A 15,031-nucleotide genomic window follows, 5' to 3' on the forward strand; every position below is an offset into this window, starting at 1 on the left:
TTATCAACCATTAGCCCATTTTCTTCTAGTGATAGCTATTGTATTTATTTTCTGTCTCCCTTCTCACCTCTTAATTCATATTTCTGGAATGCAGTTAATGTATTCTAACATGAAGATTATAGAGCTTAGAACATAGAACAGTACAGCACAGAACAGGCCCTTCAGCCCACGATGTTGTGCTGACCATTGATCCTCATGTATGCACCCTCAAATTAGTGCAAAGTATTTTTTAAATTCCCATTATTATTTTCCTGGCTTGTCTAAGGGGCCAGTTTTTACTTTGGCTTCTTTCCCCTTTTATATATTTAATGAAATGCTTGCTGTTTGTTTTGATATTATTCCCTAGTTTAGCCCAGAAATATTTTCCCCATTACATTTTGGTAGTTAGGTTTTCAGAACTTTTCATAATGTTGTATACACCACTGTACGAGTGTCTATCCAATAACACACAAGTGTCTGCATTCACCTGCTCACTGACAAATGCTGGATTTAATCTCTGTCCTGGAAGGTGTCTCCTTGAATATAGCTTTACTTTTTCTTTTTTGTCATTCAACTTGCATTCTTTTGTTTAAAAAATACATTGGCATTCTTGTGTGAATGTGTTTAGTGAATGAACAACCAATTACAAATTAAATTTGTGGTCTGTCAAGTCAGGTTTCACTCTTCATTTTTCCAGTGTTATCAGCAATTGGGTTTCGTGAACAGCTTGGATTTGCTTTTGGATTATCTAGTTTCGGACTGTTCAGTTAGAACTTCTTGTTCCCAGCTGTTGTCTGAATGGGTTACAAATCACTTTGAACGTTTGGAGCCTTGCCATATAATCTGAGGATAGAAATCACCTCTTGTAACCGTTTTCTGTAATTACACCACGAGACATGTAACCCAAATTGGCATTTGTTTTAGCAAGGTATGACATTGTGGATTTTTGTATAGTTACTTTTGAATCTTTGTCAGAGCAGACTTGAGATATAAGCATCAATGCAATTATAGATAAGTTAGATGTATTGGAACAGAAAAGAGTGCCCAGGAATGTGGAAGGAGAGAATATGATGTGAAGAAGAATATCTGTAGCTTAATAAAGATTCTAGGAAATAATAAGACAGTTACATGACAAAAGAACATCATTTAGTGTATCTGTTCAAGACCACCTGCCCTTGTGTCATTCTCGAGTCTTTTCCCATAGGCTTGTAATTTTTGTATTTTAACATAATTATCCAATTAATTTTTGAAGGTCTCTCTTGAATCTACGCATGTCAGGCAGTGCATTCCAAGTCCTAATAGTTTCTCTTTGTTTACTTTATCCAGATCCATTATCATTTGATTATTTGTATCAAATCTCCTTTTAAACTTCAATTTTCCAAAGAGAACACCTAGTCCAATAACTGGATCCAGGGGTGAGGAACTTCATGATTGTGAATCCTTTGTGCACTCTATCTTAAAACATTAAAGTTGCCAAATGTCCATTATAACAGATGAACTATGATGTGTCAATGACTTTTTGGTTGGAGTCTGGCCAACAAATGGTAGGTGGCAGACTAGTTGAGCACAGTGATCTCTTCTTCAAGACAGCATGTATAGAACAGAGGCTAAGATAGTCAAATTGAACTTTAATATTAGAGACAGCAGTTAAAAATATCATGTTAACACTTTACAATAAAGTTGGAGTGTCTCTTCACTTGGGGACAAAATATTATGAGGAGCCTGGACTATGCAGACAGTGTTACTGGTTTTCACCTTCTGTCCTCTCAATCTTAAGCACGTCCCATTGAATACCAAGCATTATTTTCTGAAATGAGACACACTGCAACCTTTTCAGTTTGGTGAAATTGGCATTTGAGTGCATTTCCTACTTAGGGCTGTGCACACTCGATTTTGGAGTCAAACTGCTTAAATTAAATTTGCATTTAATGTTTAAAGTTAGACTGAAAATATCTTCAGTATTCGCAGTCTGCTTCAGTTTGGTCCCAAAGAAGAAGCCTATTATCTCTATCACTGCCGCCTCATTTGCTGAAAAGATTATCTTTGGTCGAATACTATTTCATATGATTTGCTTAGTTCTATAGGTGATGTTTTTAACAGAGGTAATTTGCAGCTCATTAGATGGATTTTTTTCCGTCGTCCTAAACTTATTTTTATTCTGATGTATTTTTGTTCAAAGCCTACCAGAAGCCTATGCCACGGAGCTTGCATGAAGTTAACTAGTTATCCTGCGTCCAGGTAGCTGCATGAAGCTGGGATGAATAATAAAAACTTGCATTTGAGCTTTTTAGAAAGTTCAATGGTACTTCATGGCTGTATGGAAAATTAGGGTTCAACTGTGAAAGGCTGGATTGAGGTGTACAACACAAGGTTTTGTTGAAGGCATTTATTTTAAGGAAACATATACAGAAGAGAACAAAGGCACAGAGCTTTAGGCAGTGAATTGCTGAGTGGAGGGTCCAGGTGTCAGTTTATAAGAATCAAGAGTAGAATATTTGGAGAGGTAAGATACAGTTGAAAGTTGCAGTGATAAGGTTGGTTTTACAAAATCACATGTTTTGCATCAATGAAGAAAGTGAAGTGGAATGCACTCATATTAATCCATCAAGTTTAACAATTCATTGGAAGTATTGCAAATTGCCACTTAACTAAATGATATGGATGTGAATGTTGGAAGTATGATTGGTAAATTTGCAGATGACACCAAAATTGGTGGTGTAGTGGACAGTGCCTTGATCAGAAGACCAGTGAGCCAAGGAGTAGCAGATGGAGTTTAGCCTAGATAAACATGAGGTACTACATTTTGGTAAGGCAGATTAGGTCAGGATTTATATGCTTAATGGTAAGTCCTGTGGAGTGATGCCGTGGAGTGCATAGAACATAGAGAACATTACAGCACAGTACAGGCCCTTCGGCCCTCGATGTTGTGCCGACCTGTCATACGGATCTCAAGCCCATCTAACCAGGTTCATAGTTTCTTGAAAGTGGAGATGCAAGTAGATGAGGTAGTGAAGAAGGCACTTGGCATTCTTGCCTTTATTGGTCAGTGCATTGAGTATAGAAATTGGGAGATCTGTTTTTTTGGAAGTGAAGAACTGGAAGTGATACTAACTACCCCATCAAAACCTGGCATTTAAATAACAAGTGGGACAGAACACCAGTGCTTCACTGGAGGTGCACTGATGATGTCACTATGCAAGATGATGAAACGTCTGCCATCAAACACACTGGCTCGGCGAGCATGTCTATGACCACAAATCCAAGGAGAATTTAAGTAACTGTGAGGTGCTGCATTTTGGAAAGGCAAATTAGGGCAGGACCTGTACGCTTAATGGTAAGGTCCTGGTCCATGTTGCTGAACAAAGAGACCTTGGAGTGCAGGTTCATAGTTCCTTGAAAGTGGAGTCGCAGGTAGTGTGGTGAAGAAGGCATTTGGTATCTTGCCTTTATTGGTCAGTGCATTGAGTATAGGAGTTGGGAGGTCATGTTGTGGCAGTGTGGGACATTGACTATGCTGCTTTTGAAATACTGCGTGCAATTCTGGTCTCCCTGCAACAGGAAAGGTATTGTTAAACTTATGACAGTTTAGAAAAGATTTATAAGCATGTTGCCAGGGTTTGGAGGATTTGAGCTACAGGGAGAGGCTGAATAGGCTATTTTTTCTGGAGCATTGGAGGCTGAGGGGAGTCCTTACAGACATTTGTAAAATCATAAGGGGCATGAATAGGGTAAAAGGACAAGCTATATTTTCCCCAGGGTGGGGATGTCCACAACTAGAGGGCATAGTATAGCAGACCAGGCAACATCAGAGGAGCAGGAAAGCTGATGTTTTGGGTCTGGACCCATCTTCAGAAAATAGGCTTTGCGGTGACGTTATAATTCACTCGGAGATCGTAGAAACTGCTGATATTGGAGTCTGAAATAACAAGATGTGGAGCTGGAGGAACACAACAGGCCAGGCAGCATCAGAGAACACCTTGGTTTCTCAGCCCCCAGCATCGGCAGTTCCTACTATTCCCTAGAGGGCTTAGTTCCTTGAAAGTGGGGTCAGACATAGACAGAATGGTGAAGAAGGCAGTTGGCTTGCTTGTCTGCATCAGTTGGCGCATAGGTGTTGGGACATCATGTTACAGTTATTGCATGACATTGGCATGACCGCATTTGGAATACTGCATACAATTACAGCTATATGAACTGTCATTAAACTGGAAAAAATATAAAAATACGTTAAAGGCTGTTACAGAGACCGAGAGTTTTGAGTTATAAGGAGATGTCGTCTAGGCCGATACGTTTTTCCCTCGAGCTTCGGAGGCTGAGGGGCAACCTTATAGAGGTTTATAAAATCATGAGTGGCATAGACTTAATAAATAGTCAAGGTCTTTTTCCCAAGCTAGAGGCGTGTAAACTAGAAGGCATAGGTTTAAGGTGAGAGGGGAAAGATTTAGAAGGGAACTGAGGGGCAGCTTTTTCATGCAGAGTGGTGCTTTGATGGAATGAGCTGCCAGAGCAAGTGGTAGAGGCAGGTACAGTTACAGCATTTAAGAGACATTTGGACAGGTAGATAGGAGAGGTTTGGAGGGATATGTGCCAAATACAGGCAAATGGGACTAGTTAGGAAACCCGGTGACATGGATGAGTTGGGCAGAAGGATCTATTTCTGAGCTGTACGACTCTGAAATTAAACCTCTCCATGTCCTTTCCCCTCTCCTCAAAGTCACTCCTGCGAATTTAGCATTCTGCCCATGATTTGTTAGTTGGGTTAATATTGCTCTGATTTATTTTCAGACTATGGTCTAATTACTTTCGTGGAGCACCTTGGGTAATTTTAATGTATTAAAAGACACAAAAGTTGAAGTTATATATTGTCACGTGCATTCATAGGAGATGAATGAGAGCTAAATGTTTGAGAAACTAGCAATTGGACAGTTTTATCACTTCAAATTTTAGTTGTTTTTACTCTTGTCTTATATTTAATATTGGATGAAGTGAGATAGTGGCAGAGTTCATTTTGACTATTCTTAATACTGTAGTCAAAGTATTTTTGAGTGTAGTTGTGTGAGAACAGTGAAGTCACCCTTGATCCTGTCCTACCATGGCCTAATTGATCATTTTAGATAAGTTGAAAACCAGTTTCATAGGTCTCATTTTCTGAAAGCACTTGGCATGTTTGCTATATGTTGATGCATACAGTACAAGTCCAGAATATGCTTCACCAACTGAAATATGCTTGGGGATCAGTACCAGGAAAGGTTTTTGTGAATCCTTCTTTATTCTGGAAACGCCATATTGCTGCAAACCGGACAGAGGTTTTGGAAATAGTGTTAAATTCAACTGTTAACTTTTAGTTTTACAGTGCTTCCTTGCAGCCACAGTGTGGCAAATACATAACTGTGCTTAAAAAATTTCAAAAATTTAAACTTGTCTGGAACTTTCTGAAACCCATACTGAGCATCTATGAGCAGGTTATTGCTGAGTAAATGCAGCTTGTTTGTGCTATTGATTCTATTGTTTTGTTTTTGATTGAGGATATACTCAAGTTATAGTTGACTAGATTTGGTTTGATGAAGGGTCTAGGCCCGAAACATCAGCTTTTGTGCTCCTGAGATGCTGCTTGGCCTGGTGTGTTCATCCAGCTTCACACTTTATTATCTTAGATTTGGTTTGTCCTGCTTTTGTTGGATGGATTTTTTTTTCTTTTCTCTGTCAGGTAGATGCCAGGTTATAGATAGCTATAGCTAGGAGCACAGCTATTTCTGCGACTGCAGTCTCAAGCACTACAAATGAGATGTAATCAAGGCTTGTAGCCTATTCTTTGTCTGTTGTCTGCTGCTGTTTCTTGTCATATGGATTGAATCGATTTGGCTGCAGACTTGCCTCTCCGGATTTGGGGATTTTGGGAGGAGTCCTGAAAGAGTGTCCTTTTCATGCTTCTGGCTGAAAGTACAGTGTTGTTTGCATTGACATGTTGGACTTGATTATCCTGGTGCTGTATAATTGGAGTCACTTCTTTTTTGTATTATTTTCTCTAATTATCACAATTGGATATGATAACTGCAGAGCTCTTATCTGATCATTGGTGGTCAGGTAGCTTTATGAGCATGTTTTTGGCTCTGTGGTATAATTTTGCTTGGTTTGCACCTCTTTTGGTGTGTCTAGTTGTGTTCTTGGCATGCTATCCCACAATCATTGAATTAGGATTGGTCCCTTAGCTTGATGGTAGATTGAAAGATACACTGGGGGATTGGGTTACAGGTTGTGGACTGTGATGCTGCTTGTGACCCACAGTTGCTCAATTTCAAGCTAATCTGAATCTGCCTCATCTACTTGAGAGACCGCAATAGGTGTCTTTGATGCAAAATATGTTTCCCTGCTTGCTCACAGTGTCATGGCATGAGTTATGAAACCATCTCCATTACAAAGATCTGATGACCGCCAGAAATTTATCTTTACAAGGACAGTTTAGTGACCGCTGCAGCCTCTGACAATTAGAATGGTTAGATAAAATAGCTTTTTTTCCTTGCACAGGTTCTCTCACCACCAGCCATAAGCCAACTTCGGCAGACGTGTCCTTCAGGGCTTGGTCAGGCGTGGTGCTACTGAATCCTAATCACATGGTGGGTATTTAAGTCATAGATTTCATAGTGTGGAAACAGGCCTTTTGGCTTAACAAGTCCACACTGCCCCTCCAAACAGCATCTTCCATCACCTTACCCTTTCCCTGTAATCCTGCATTTCCCATGGCTAACACTGAACACTGAGCAATTTTAGCATGGCTAGTCCACCTTACTTGCACATCTTTGAATTGTGTGAGGAAACTGAAGCACCTGATGGAAACTCACGCAGACAACAGGGAGAATGTGCAAACTCCACGTACAGTCGCCTGAGGGTGAAATCAAACTGGAGATTCTGGCGCTGTGAGGTAGCTATGCTAACCACTGAGCAACCATGCTGCCCCATCCGGAGTACATTCAGTGCCCTTGGTAACCTCAGCAAGTGCTTCTTCCAAGTGGTGTCCGATGTGCAGGCAAATTCATCGGGTGAGGGGGTAATAAATGCTAATCAGGGCATTTACTTGTACAAAGTTGGAGGTGACAAAGTTGAACATAAGAATGGATTGCGAATCTGCCTTGGTGATGTCAATGTTTCTTCAGTTATAACGGCTGACTGTAAAAGTGACAGGTGTTCATAAACGGTGGTCCTGAATCTGACACTGCGACAAGTAGATACATTTTTAAAAGAAAGTAATTTATAATTCTGGTATTTATGTTGCTGGAAGCATAGAAATGGCGTGATCAGGAGGTAGACTTGTTATGATGTGTGCAAAATATGAGCGGTTTGGTCTCTTTAGGATATCCAGGGATATGTACGTAATGTGTAAAAGGATTGTCATTTGAGCAGTGCTTTCACTTTAAGGGTGAGCCTACCCAGAAAGAATTCTTTCTGACCAAAGGAGATGGGTAAAACCATCACAGGAGATTAAAAACTCTGGTGGTGATCAGTTCTTTGTAATGGAGATGGTTTCATAACTCATGCCATGACACTGTGAGCAAGCAGGGAAACATATTTGAAACCATCATAAATGTCCTGACTTGTATTGCCTTCCTACTGTCAGGATAAAGAACTTAACAGGATGACTTTGATGTAAGATGGATGTACTATATTACTTAGAGCAGGCAAGAAAAGGAACCTGAAAGATAACTAGATTTATTGGAGCTGTGTAAATAATTACTTTTTGCTTTCTCGACTCTAGTTTAAAGTATATTGTCTGAAAATAGGCTTAAGGCATAGGACAGCTTGGCAGCATGGGATTGGGATATTGTAAATGTTTCTAGTGGCCTAGACCATTGCGTGTGGGAAGTGTCTAAAGTTGAAAAATATTCATCTCCAGATTTTGGAACTTGTGGTGAAGGATACAGTGATAGTGGCCCTACCTCTGGACCAGGAGACTAGGGCTCAAGTCCCACTTGCCGCTCGTACTTTTTAAAATCTTTGACTTCTGACCTATGCCTCCTAGTTTTGAACTCTCCCACCTTAAGGAAAAGACCTTTGCTATTCACCATATCAATGCTCCTCATGATTTTATAAACCTCCAGAAGGTGACTCCTCAACCTACTATGCTCTAGTGAAAAAACGTCCCAGCCTGTTCAGTCTATTAACTCAAATCCTCCATTCCTGGCAACATTACTGAACCCTTTCCAAGTTAATAATATCCTTCCAATAACAGTGCAAGCAGAACTGCGTACAGTCTTCCAGAAGAAGCCTCAGTAACGTGCTGTGCAACTTGAACACGCTGTCACAACTCCTGTACTGAAAGACCTAAGCAATGAAGACATCTGTGTTAAACGCCTTCTTAACCACCCTACCTACGTGTGACACAAATTTCAAAGAATTATGTACCCGAACCCCTAGGTGTCTCTGTTCTATTACACTGTGCAGTGCTCAACCATTGTGTAAGCCCGGCCTGAAGTAACTAGGGAGGCTGGTATGCTGTCACCAAGTCACCCCTCATTTACACAGTACATGAACTTTGACCATCTAGCTCAGAGCCAGTCCCTAGAATGAGGAGAATCCCTGAGACCCTTGTTAGTATCTGTTATCAGGACTCCCTGATTGGGGCTGTTAACCTGGGCCAGTCAGGGAATTCATACTCAATGAGGTCCATTTAACCAACCTCCTTTCAATCACTACATGCCCTTGTTTATTTTACCAAAATGCAAAATTCCATTTTATCCAAATTAAATTCCATCTGCCACTCTCCAACCCATTGACCCAATTGATTGAGATCTTTTTGTAATCTTAGATAACCTTCTTCACTGTCCGCTATACTGTAAATTTTGATGTCATCCGCAAATTTACTGGCAAATCCTCCTCTATTCTCTTCAAAATCTGTTATGTAAATGATGAACAGAAATGGACCCAGTACTGGCCTAGGCCCGAAACGTCAGCTTTTGTGCTCCTAAGATGCTGCTTGGCCTGCTGTATTCATCTAGCTCCACACTTTGTTATCATGGACCCAGTACTAATCCCTGTAGAACACTGCTGGCCACAGGCCTCTAGTCAGGGGAAAAAAAGCCCTCCACTGTTATTGCTATTATTGAGACTTGGTTGAGAGAAGGGCAAGATTGGCAACTAAATATCCCAGGATATAGATGCTTCAGGCGGGATAGAGAGGGAGGTAAAAGTGGTGGAGGAGTTGCATTACTGATTAAAGAGGATATCACAGCTGCACTGAAGGCAGGCACTATGGAGGACTTGAGCTGTGAGGCAATATGGGAGGAACTCAGAAAGGGTGCCGTAATGATGTTGGGGCTGTACTACAGGCCTCTCACGCTTGCAGTTGGCACAGAGGCACAAAGATGTAGACAGATTATGGAAAGATGTAGGAGCAGCAAGGCGTTGGAGATGGGAGATTTTAATTTTCCCAACATTGAGTGGGATTCACTTAGTTTTAGGGGTTTAGATGGAGCAGAATTTGAAAGGAGCATCCAAGAGGGTTTTCTAGAGCAGTATGTAAATAGTCCAACTTGGGAAGTGGCCGTACTGGACCTGGTGTTGGGGAATGAGCCCAGCCAGGTGGTTGAACTTTCAGTATGGGATTACTTCGGCAATAATGATCAAATTCTGTAAGTTTTAAAATACTGATGGAGGGGACTGTCAGAAAATGCAGCAGAATATAGATAGATTGGAGAGTTGGACGGAGAAATGGCAGATGGAGTTCAATCTAGGCAAACGCGAGGTGATGCATTTTGGAAGATTGAATTCAAGAGTGAACTATACAGTAATTGGAAAAGCCCTGGGGAAAATTGATGCACAGAGAGATCTGGGTCTTCAGGTCTGTTGTACCCTGAAGTTGGCAACGCAGATGGATAGAGTGGTCAAGAACGTATACGGCATGCTTTCATTCATCAGACGCGGTATTGAGTACAAAAATTGGCAGGTCATGTTACAGTTGTATAGGACTTTGGTTCAACCGCATTTGGAATACTGTGCACAGTTCTGGTTACCACATTACCAAAGGGGTGTGAATGCTTTGGAGAGGATATAGAGGAGGTTCACCAGGATGTTGCCCGGTATGGAGGGCACTGGCTATGAAGAGAGGTTGAGTAGATTAGGGTTATCTACATTAGAAAGACAGAGGTTGACGGGGGTGGGTGCGGGGGGAGGACCTGATTGAGGTCTACAAAATCATGAATTATAGACAGGGTGGATAGCAAGAAGCTTTTTCCTGGAGTGGGGGACTCAGTTATGAGAGGTCACGGTTTCAAGGTGAGAGGAGAAAAGTTTAAGGGAGATATGCGTGGAAAGTTTTTTACGCAGAGGGTGGTCAGTGCCTGGAACGCGTTGCCATTGGAGGTGGTCGAGGTGGGCACGATAGCATCATTTAAGATGTATCTAGACAGATACAAGAATGACCAGGGAGCAGAGGGATACAGATCCTTGAAAAATAGGTGACGGGTTTAGGTAGAGGATCTGGATCGGCACAGGCTTGGAGAGCGGAAGGACCTGTTCCTGTGCTGTAATTTGTTCTTTCTTCCTACTCTGTCTCCTACCTTTAAAGTTTTATTTTGTATTCCAATTGGCACACTTAGCCCGAAACCTATGTGACCTAATTTTATAATGATACAATCTGGTTGTGATAAAGGCATACAATTTCAGTGGGAGATGATTGTCTTCATCTTCTGTAGCATCAATGTGGAGTCAGATGCTCTGCTCAGGTATGAACCAATGCAGAGGTTGCATGTGTTCAACCCGAGAAGTGTTCTGAAAATAACAAATAACATAACATTTTCTACATAATCTGGAGAAAATGTGATTTGGTTAAAATTGGATGACAACCAAACTGTAACTGTTGAGTGGGTGGTAGTGAGTTGGAGCTAGGTGCTATTAGTATAGATGTAGAAGTTGAACACATGATCATGGGATATGTATGACTACTACTTAGACATGAGAGTCAGGTTCCTTTTCAGTTATCTCTCAAATCCTGTAAATTGCGTGTCTCTGAACGTTTTTTGTTTGGAAGCTTCCCCATGTTCTTCCTCCTTTTTAATCCAGTAGGTAAAATATGCTTCTGTGTCTACGTTTTCAAAAATCTAGTAAAAAGTAATAATTGGGCATTTCATTCATGAATAGATATGGAAATCTAGAAATGGTGTTAACTTCATTTCTGTGAGTGAGTCAAGTTTTTACCAGTTCCTGACAAGGCAGTGATTTAAAATCAATAAGTGGGTTACTTACACTTGTTTGTAATGCATATCCTTATTAGGAACTAAAGAACAAAAACTATTTTTATGAAGCACCTTGCTCATCTACTGTTGCTCTCCAAGAATTTCAGAGCTATTGCATTTTTTGAAGTATGATATCACTGCATAGAGAGATGCGAAAGCTACGTTGTAGACAACTCGGTTCCACAAGCAGTACTTAGATAACCAACATTACCAGAAACAGATTCAATCCTGTTGAAAATTGTTGAATTGGGCATTGGAAACTCTCTCATGCTGCTTTAGTAGCGTTATTTTTAACTTTTACTTCCACCACAGGAAATTACGGCCTTGATTTAGCAGTTTGTCCAGAGGACTTGGTATTTTTATCGTCTTCTGAATCTCCTTGAACTCTATTTGATGTTTCTTTTCCGATACTTGTGTGTAATCTCTCCAAAATAGTAGCTTAGATTTTTTAAAAAATAAGTAAAATGTTACATTGTAATCACTTTTACACATGAACATGAAAATATAAAACGCTGTTAGAGTACCTGCTTTTGAGTTTTAAATGTGTTCCTTTCCTGAAACACAGGGAGAAGAAATGGGTAACTGTTGGTGACACATCACTAAGGATCTACAAATGGGTGCCTGTAACGGAACCTAAAGTTGATGATGTAAGTTGGTGTTCTGCAGTCAAGTATATTGAGATGTAGGGGAGCATAAATCCCTTAAATAGTTGAATTTGAATTGCCCAGGGAGTATTGTATGTCTGTTTTCAAATTAACCACCCATCTGTGGATCTAGTAGTAGAATAAATAATTATAATGCCATTTTGGTAATGGTAAATTGCTCATTCAGATTTGGAGAAACCACGGATAACTGCGAGCCTGGCATTTAGTATTGATCTTGTTCCTGCTCTCCTCTACTCACTTGGAGGAAGTTGATGCTTCTAAGTGCAAACTTTCAACAAAGACATTAAAAGATAAAGTTCAAAGTAATTTGGTTTCTGTCAAATATATTTTTTACTTTTGTTTAGATCCTTATTTTAGACTTCAAGTACTGAGGGAGATGTAGTAAGTAAAGTAAAAATAGTTCAGCATATGTTTTGAGCAATTTGTGGGAACGCAACGAACATACTATGCTGTTAGTTGTGATGAAAGGTTATGTAGAGGAAAAACTACCAAGGAGTAAAAGAAATGAAATAACCTTTTTTTAGGTGAGGTAGATGGGTTAGTGGTTACTCTGAGCAATTTTGAGACTAGCCATTAGACTAGAGTGATGAGATAGGGAAGGCCATATGCAAATTTGGGTCTGAAGTGGATAGATGTGGAAAATATGATTTGTCTTATGGAATTGGGATCACTGCTTAAAAATAAGAGATTGTTCATTTAAGATGGAGATTAGGGGATCATTTTTCATGAGGGTTGATTGTCTTTTTGGAATTGATTTCCTGCAAAAGTGGTGAAAGCAGAGTCCTTTAATGTATTTGAGGCAGATATAGATACATTCTTGACAAGCAAGGAAGTGAAAGGTTATTGGAAGTAGATGCAAATGTGCAGTAGTTTGATCAGCCCTGATATTACTGAATAGTGGAGCAAGCTTAATTGGCGGTGGCTTCCTATTCTCCCAATTCATATACTTATATGTTTGGTTGTTTTCAGTAGATGAGTACAAATGACAGGTCCCCTTTTGAATAAAAGTAACAATGTTTTTGTCCGTACGTGTTTTAAAACTGAATTATCTGGACACTGCTCCACGGTGTTTTCAGTGATGTGAGGCCTCCAACTGTAGCAGGTCAAACAATTGAGGTCTGCTTATTAAATTAGTACCATATCTATCTTGGCTTTCTAACATTATATATATTTATGTATGGAATTCCCATCATAAATGTTGATGTAAAAAGTATTACACAAAAATCTTGACAATATTAAGGTCAGAGATGTAAACCACCAAACCAGGTTTAACTTACCAAAGTCATAAGAATTTTAGATCAAATCGCTACATTTTGTTTGGTACAGAAGAACAAGAATAAAAAAAAGGGGAGAGATGATAAATGTGGCTCTGAAGTGACGACTCCAGAAAACAGCTCCTCGCCAGGCATGATGGATATTCAAGGTAGATGTATTTCTTGTGTTTTTGGTAGATTGTAGATCTTTTCATAATGGCATAATAGCTGAATTTTACAAGAATTTTATTCAGCTGGCCTTATTGCTAATGTGCACTATCTGGTTATTGTGACTCATCGGAGTATTAAGCACAGAACCGAATTAGTAATGATATGAAGTTTTATAAGATTTGGTGATCACAACGTTAAAATAATCTCTTCCTTTAAATTTCAAGCTATTCTTAAATATAATAGTGGTCATTACTCTTAAAAAAAGTAACAATTTTCTCGTTTTTATGTTTAAGAAAACTGTTGCTTTCAGGTTTGACACTGGCTAAACCTTTTTTGGAACAATATTTCAAATGGTAGTTGTCCAAAAATAATTTTAATACGATATAGGATTGGTACCTGAGGATGATAATATGACAGAGTTGTCAAAGTGTTGACCAAAAGCAAGTACCAGCAAGTTTTGAGAAGATTTGCAGCTCAGGTTGAGTTTCTGGATGTGAGTTTGCTCGCTGAGCTGGAAAGTTAGTTTTCAGACGTTTCGTCACCATTCTAGGTAACATCATCAGTGAGCCTCTGACGAAGCTTCACCGGAGGCTCACTGATGATGTTACCTAGAATGGTGACGAAACGTCTGAAAACTAACCTTCCAGCTCAGCGAGCAAACTCACGTCCAGCAGCTGTACCTTCAGAGAGCCAACATAAACTTGAGTGATTAAGCATCCTCCTTTTAGTGTTGTGTGCTTCTGTGATTTCGTGGATGGCATCTAGTGCAGCTTGTCCCACCTAGTAAAGAGACTCTACCTTGCAGGGCAAAAAAGTATTATTAAATTTGAAATCCCAGAAGTTTCCAATTATATTTTATGTATGTGAGAAAATGCATGATATGCAAGAAATCAGGATATCACAAAAAAACTATTTTTCATTTACGTGATTGTTTGGCAGAGTCTGATGTGTTTCTCTCTCTCATGCACTCCTGAACTGTTTAGCTTGCAGTCATTCTCTTGCTTACAGTTTCTTGTCACTCACCCCTACATCTCTGATGCCATGTACCTGTCCGTCCTCCACTCTCTCTTTGCCTTGCTTTCCTCTACACGACCTGTCTAGTTAGTCCAAAAGCAGCATGATATAGGCATTCAAGTGGGAATACTGAGTGGAGGCCTAAGGTGGCCGAGACTCTGGTATAGAAGTTGGTGCAGATGATGACGTGATTGTAATATGGGTGATGTAAACAAAATTGAGAGCTTTTAAATTTGTTGGTTTGGAGACAGGGAAGCAATTGAAGAACAAGGAAAAAGATGCTGGGGAAACATAACACTGGATGTAATGTTTTAGGTTGAGAGATGTTTGAAAAGTGACTCTCTGGAGGATTTACTATATGTGGTAATGATGGTAATTTGGGCTTTGTGACTGCAGAGTGAGGCAATATTGGAAAAGGTAATATAATGGACCAGACTGGAACCCCTAAAAACACATTAAGAAGATAGCCTAGCCCCTATTATGCCTCCTTATTGTGAAGGCAAGTGCCCAGCATTTCATTCTGGATACAATTCAATTGGTCAAACTCTCAGATTTAAAGCAAAATGCATTTTATTCATATTTTATCGTTAAAATACAACAAAAGAAAGAAGAAATTGGAATAACTTAACTCTATGGGAAAAGTTAACAGAATAATAGATTGTTTTACTCCTAAGCAGTGACTGTTCCAATATAGTAGCATCCCATAAACACACCCTTGGCAAAG

General features: G+C 39.8%; 1 protein-coding gene across 2 annotated transcripts in view; it reads left to right on the forward strand.

Moving 5' to 3' along the window:
• bcl7a (BAF chromatin remodeling complex subunit BCL7A) overlaps window positions 1-15,031 on the forward strand; it is a 49,393-nt gene that overhangs the window by 17,168 nt on the left and 17,194 nt on the right. For both annotated transcript variants that reach the window (XM_048556282.2, XM_059655056.1), the window contains exons 2-3: window positions 11,770-11,851; window positions 13,196-13,292. In XM_048556282.2, coding sequence (XP_048412239.1) covers window positions 11,770-11,851; window positions 13,196-13,292 — 179 coding nt within the window. The remainder of the gene's footprint in view (window positions 1-11,769; window positions 11,852-13,195; window positions 13,293-15,031) is intronic.

This window comes from Stegostoma tigrinum, chromosome 26, assembly GCF_030684315.1.
Source record: "Stegostoma tigrinum isolate sSteTig4 chromosome 26, sSteTig4.hap1, whole genome shotgun sequence".
NCBI lineage: Eukaryota > Metazoa > Chordata > Chondrichthyes > Orectolobiformes > Stegostomatidae > Stegostoma > Stegostoma tigrinum.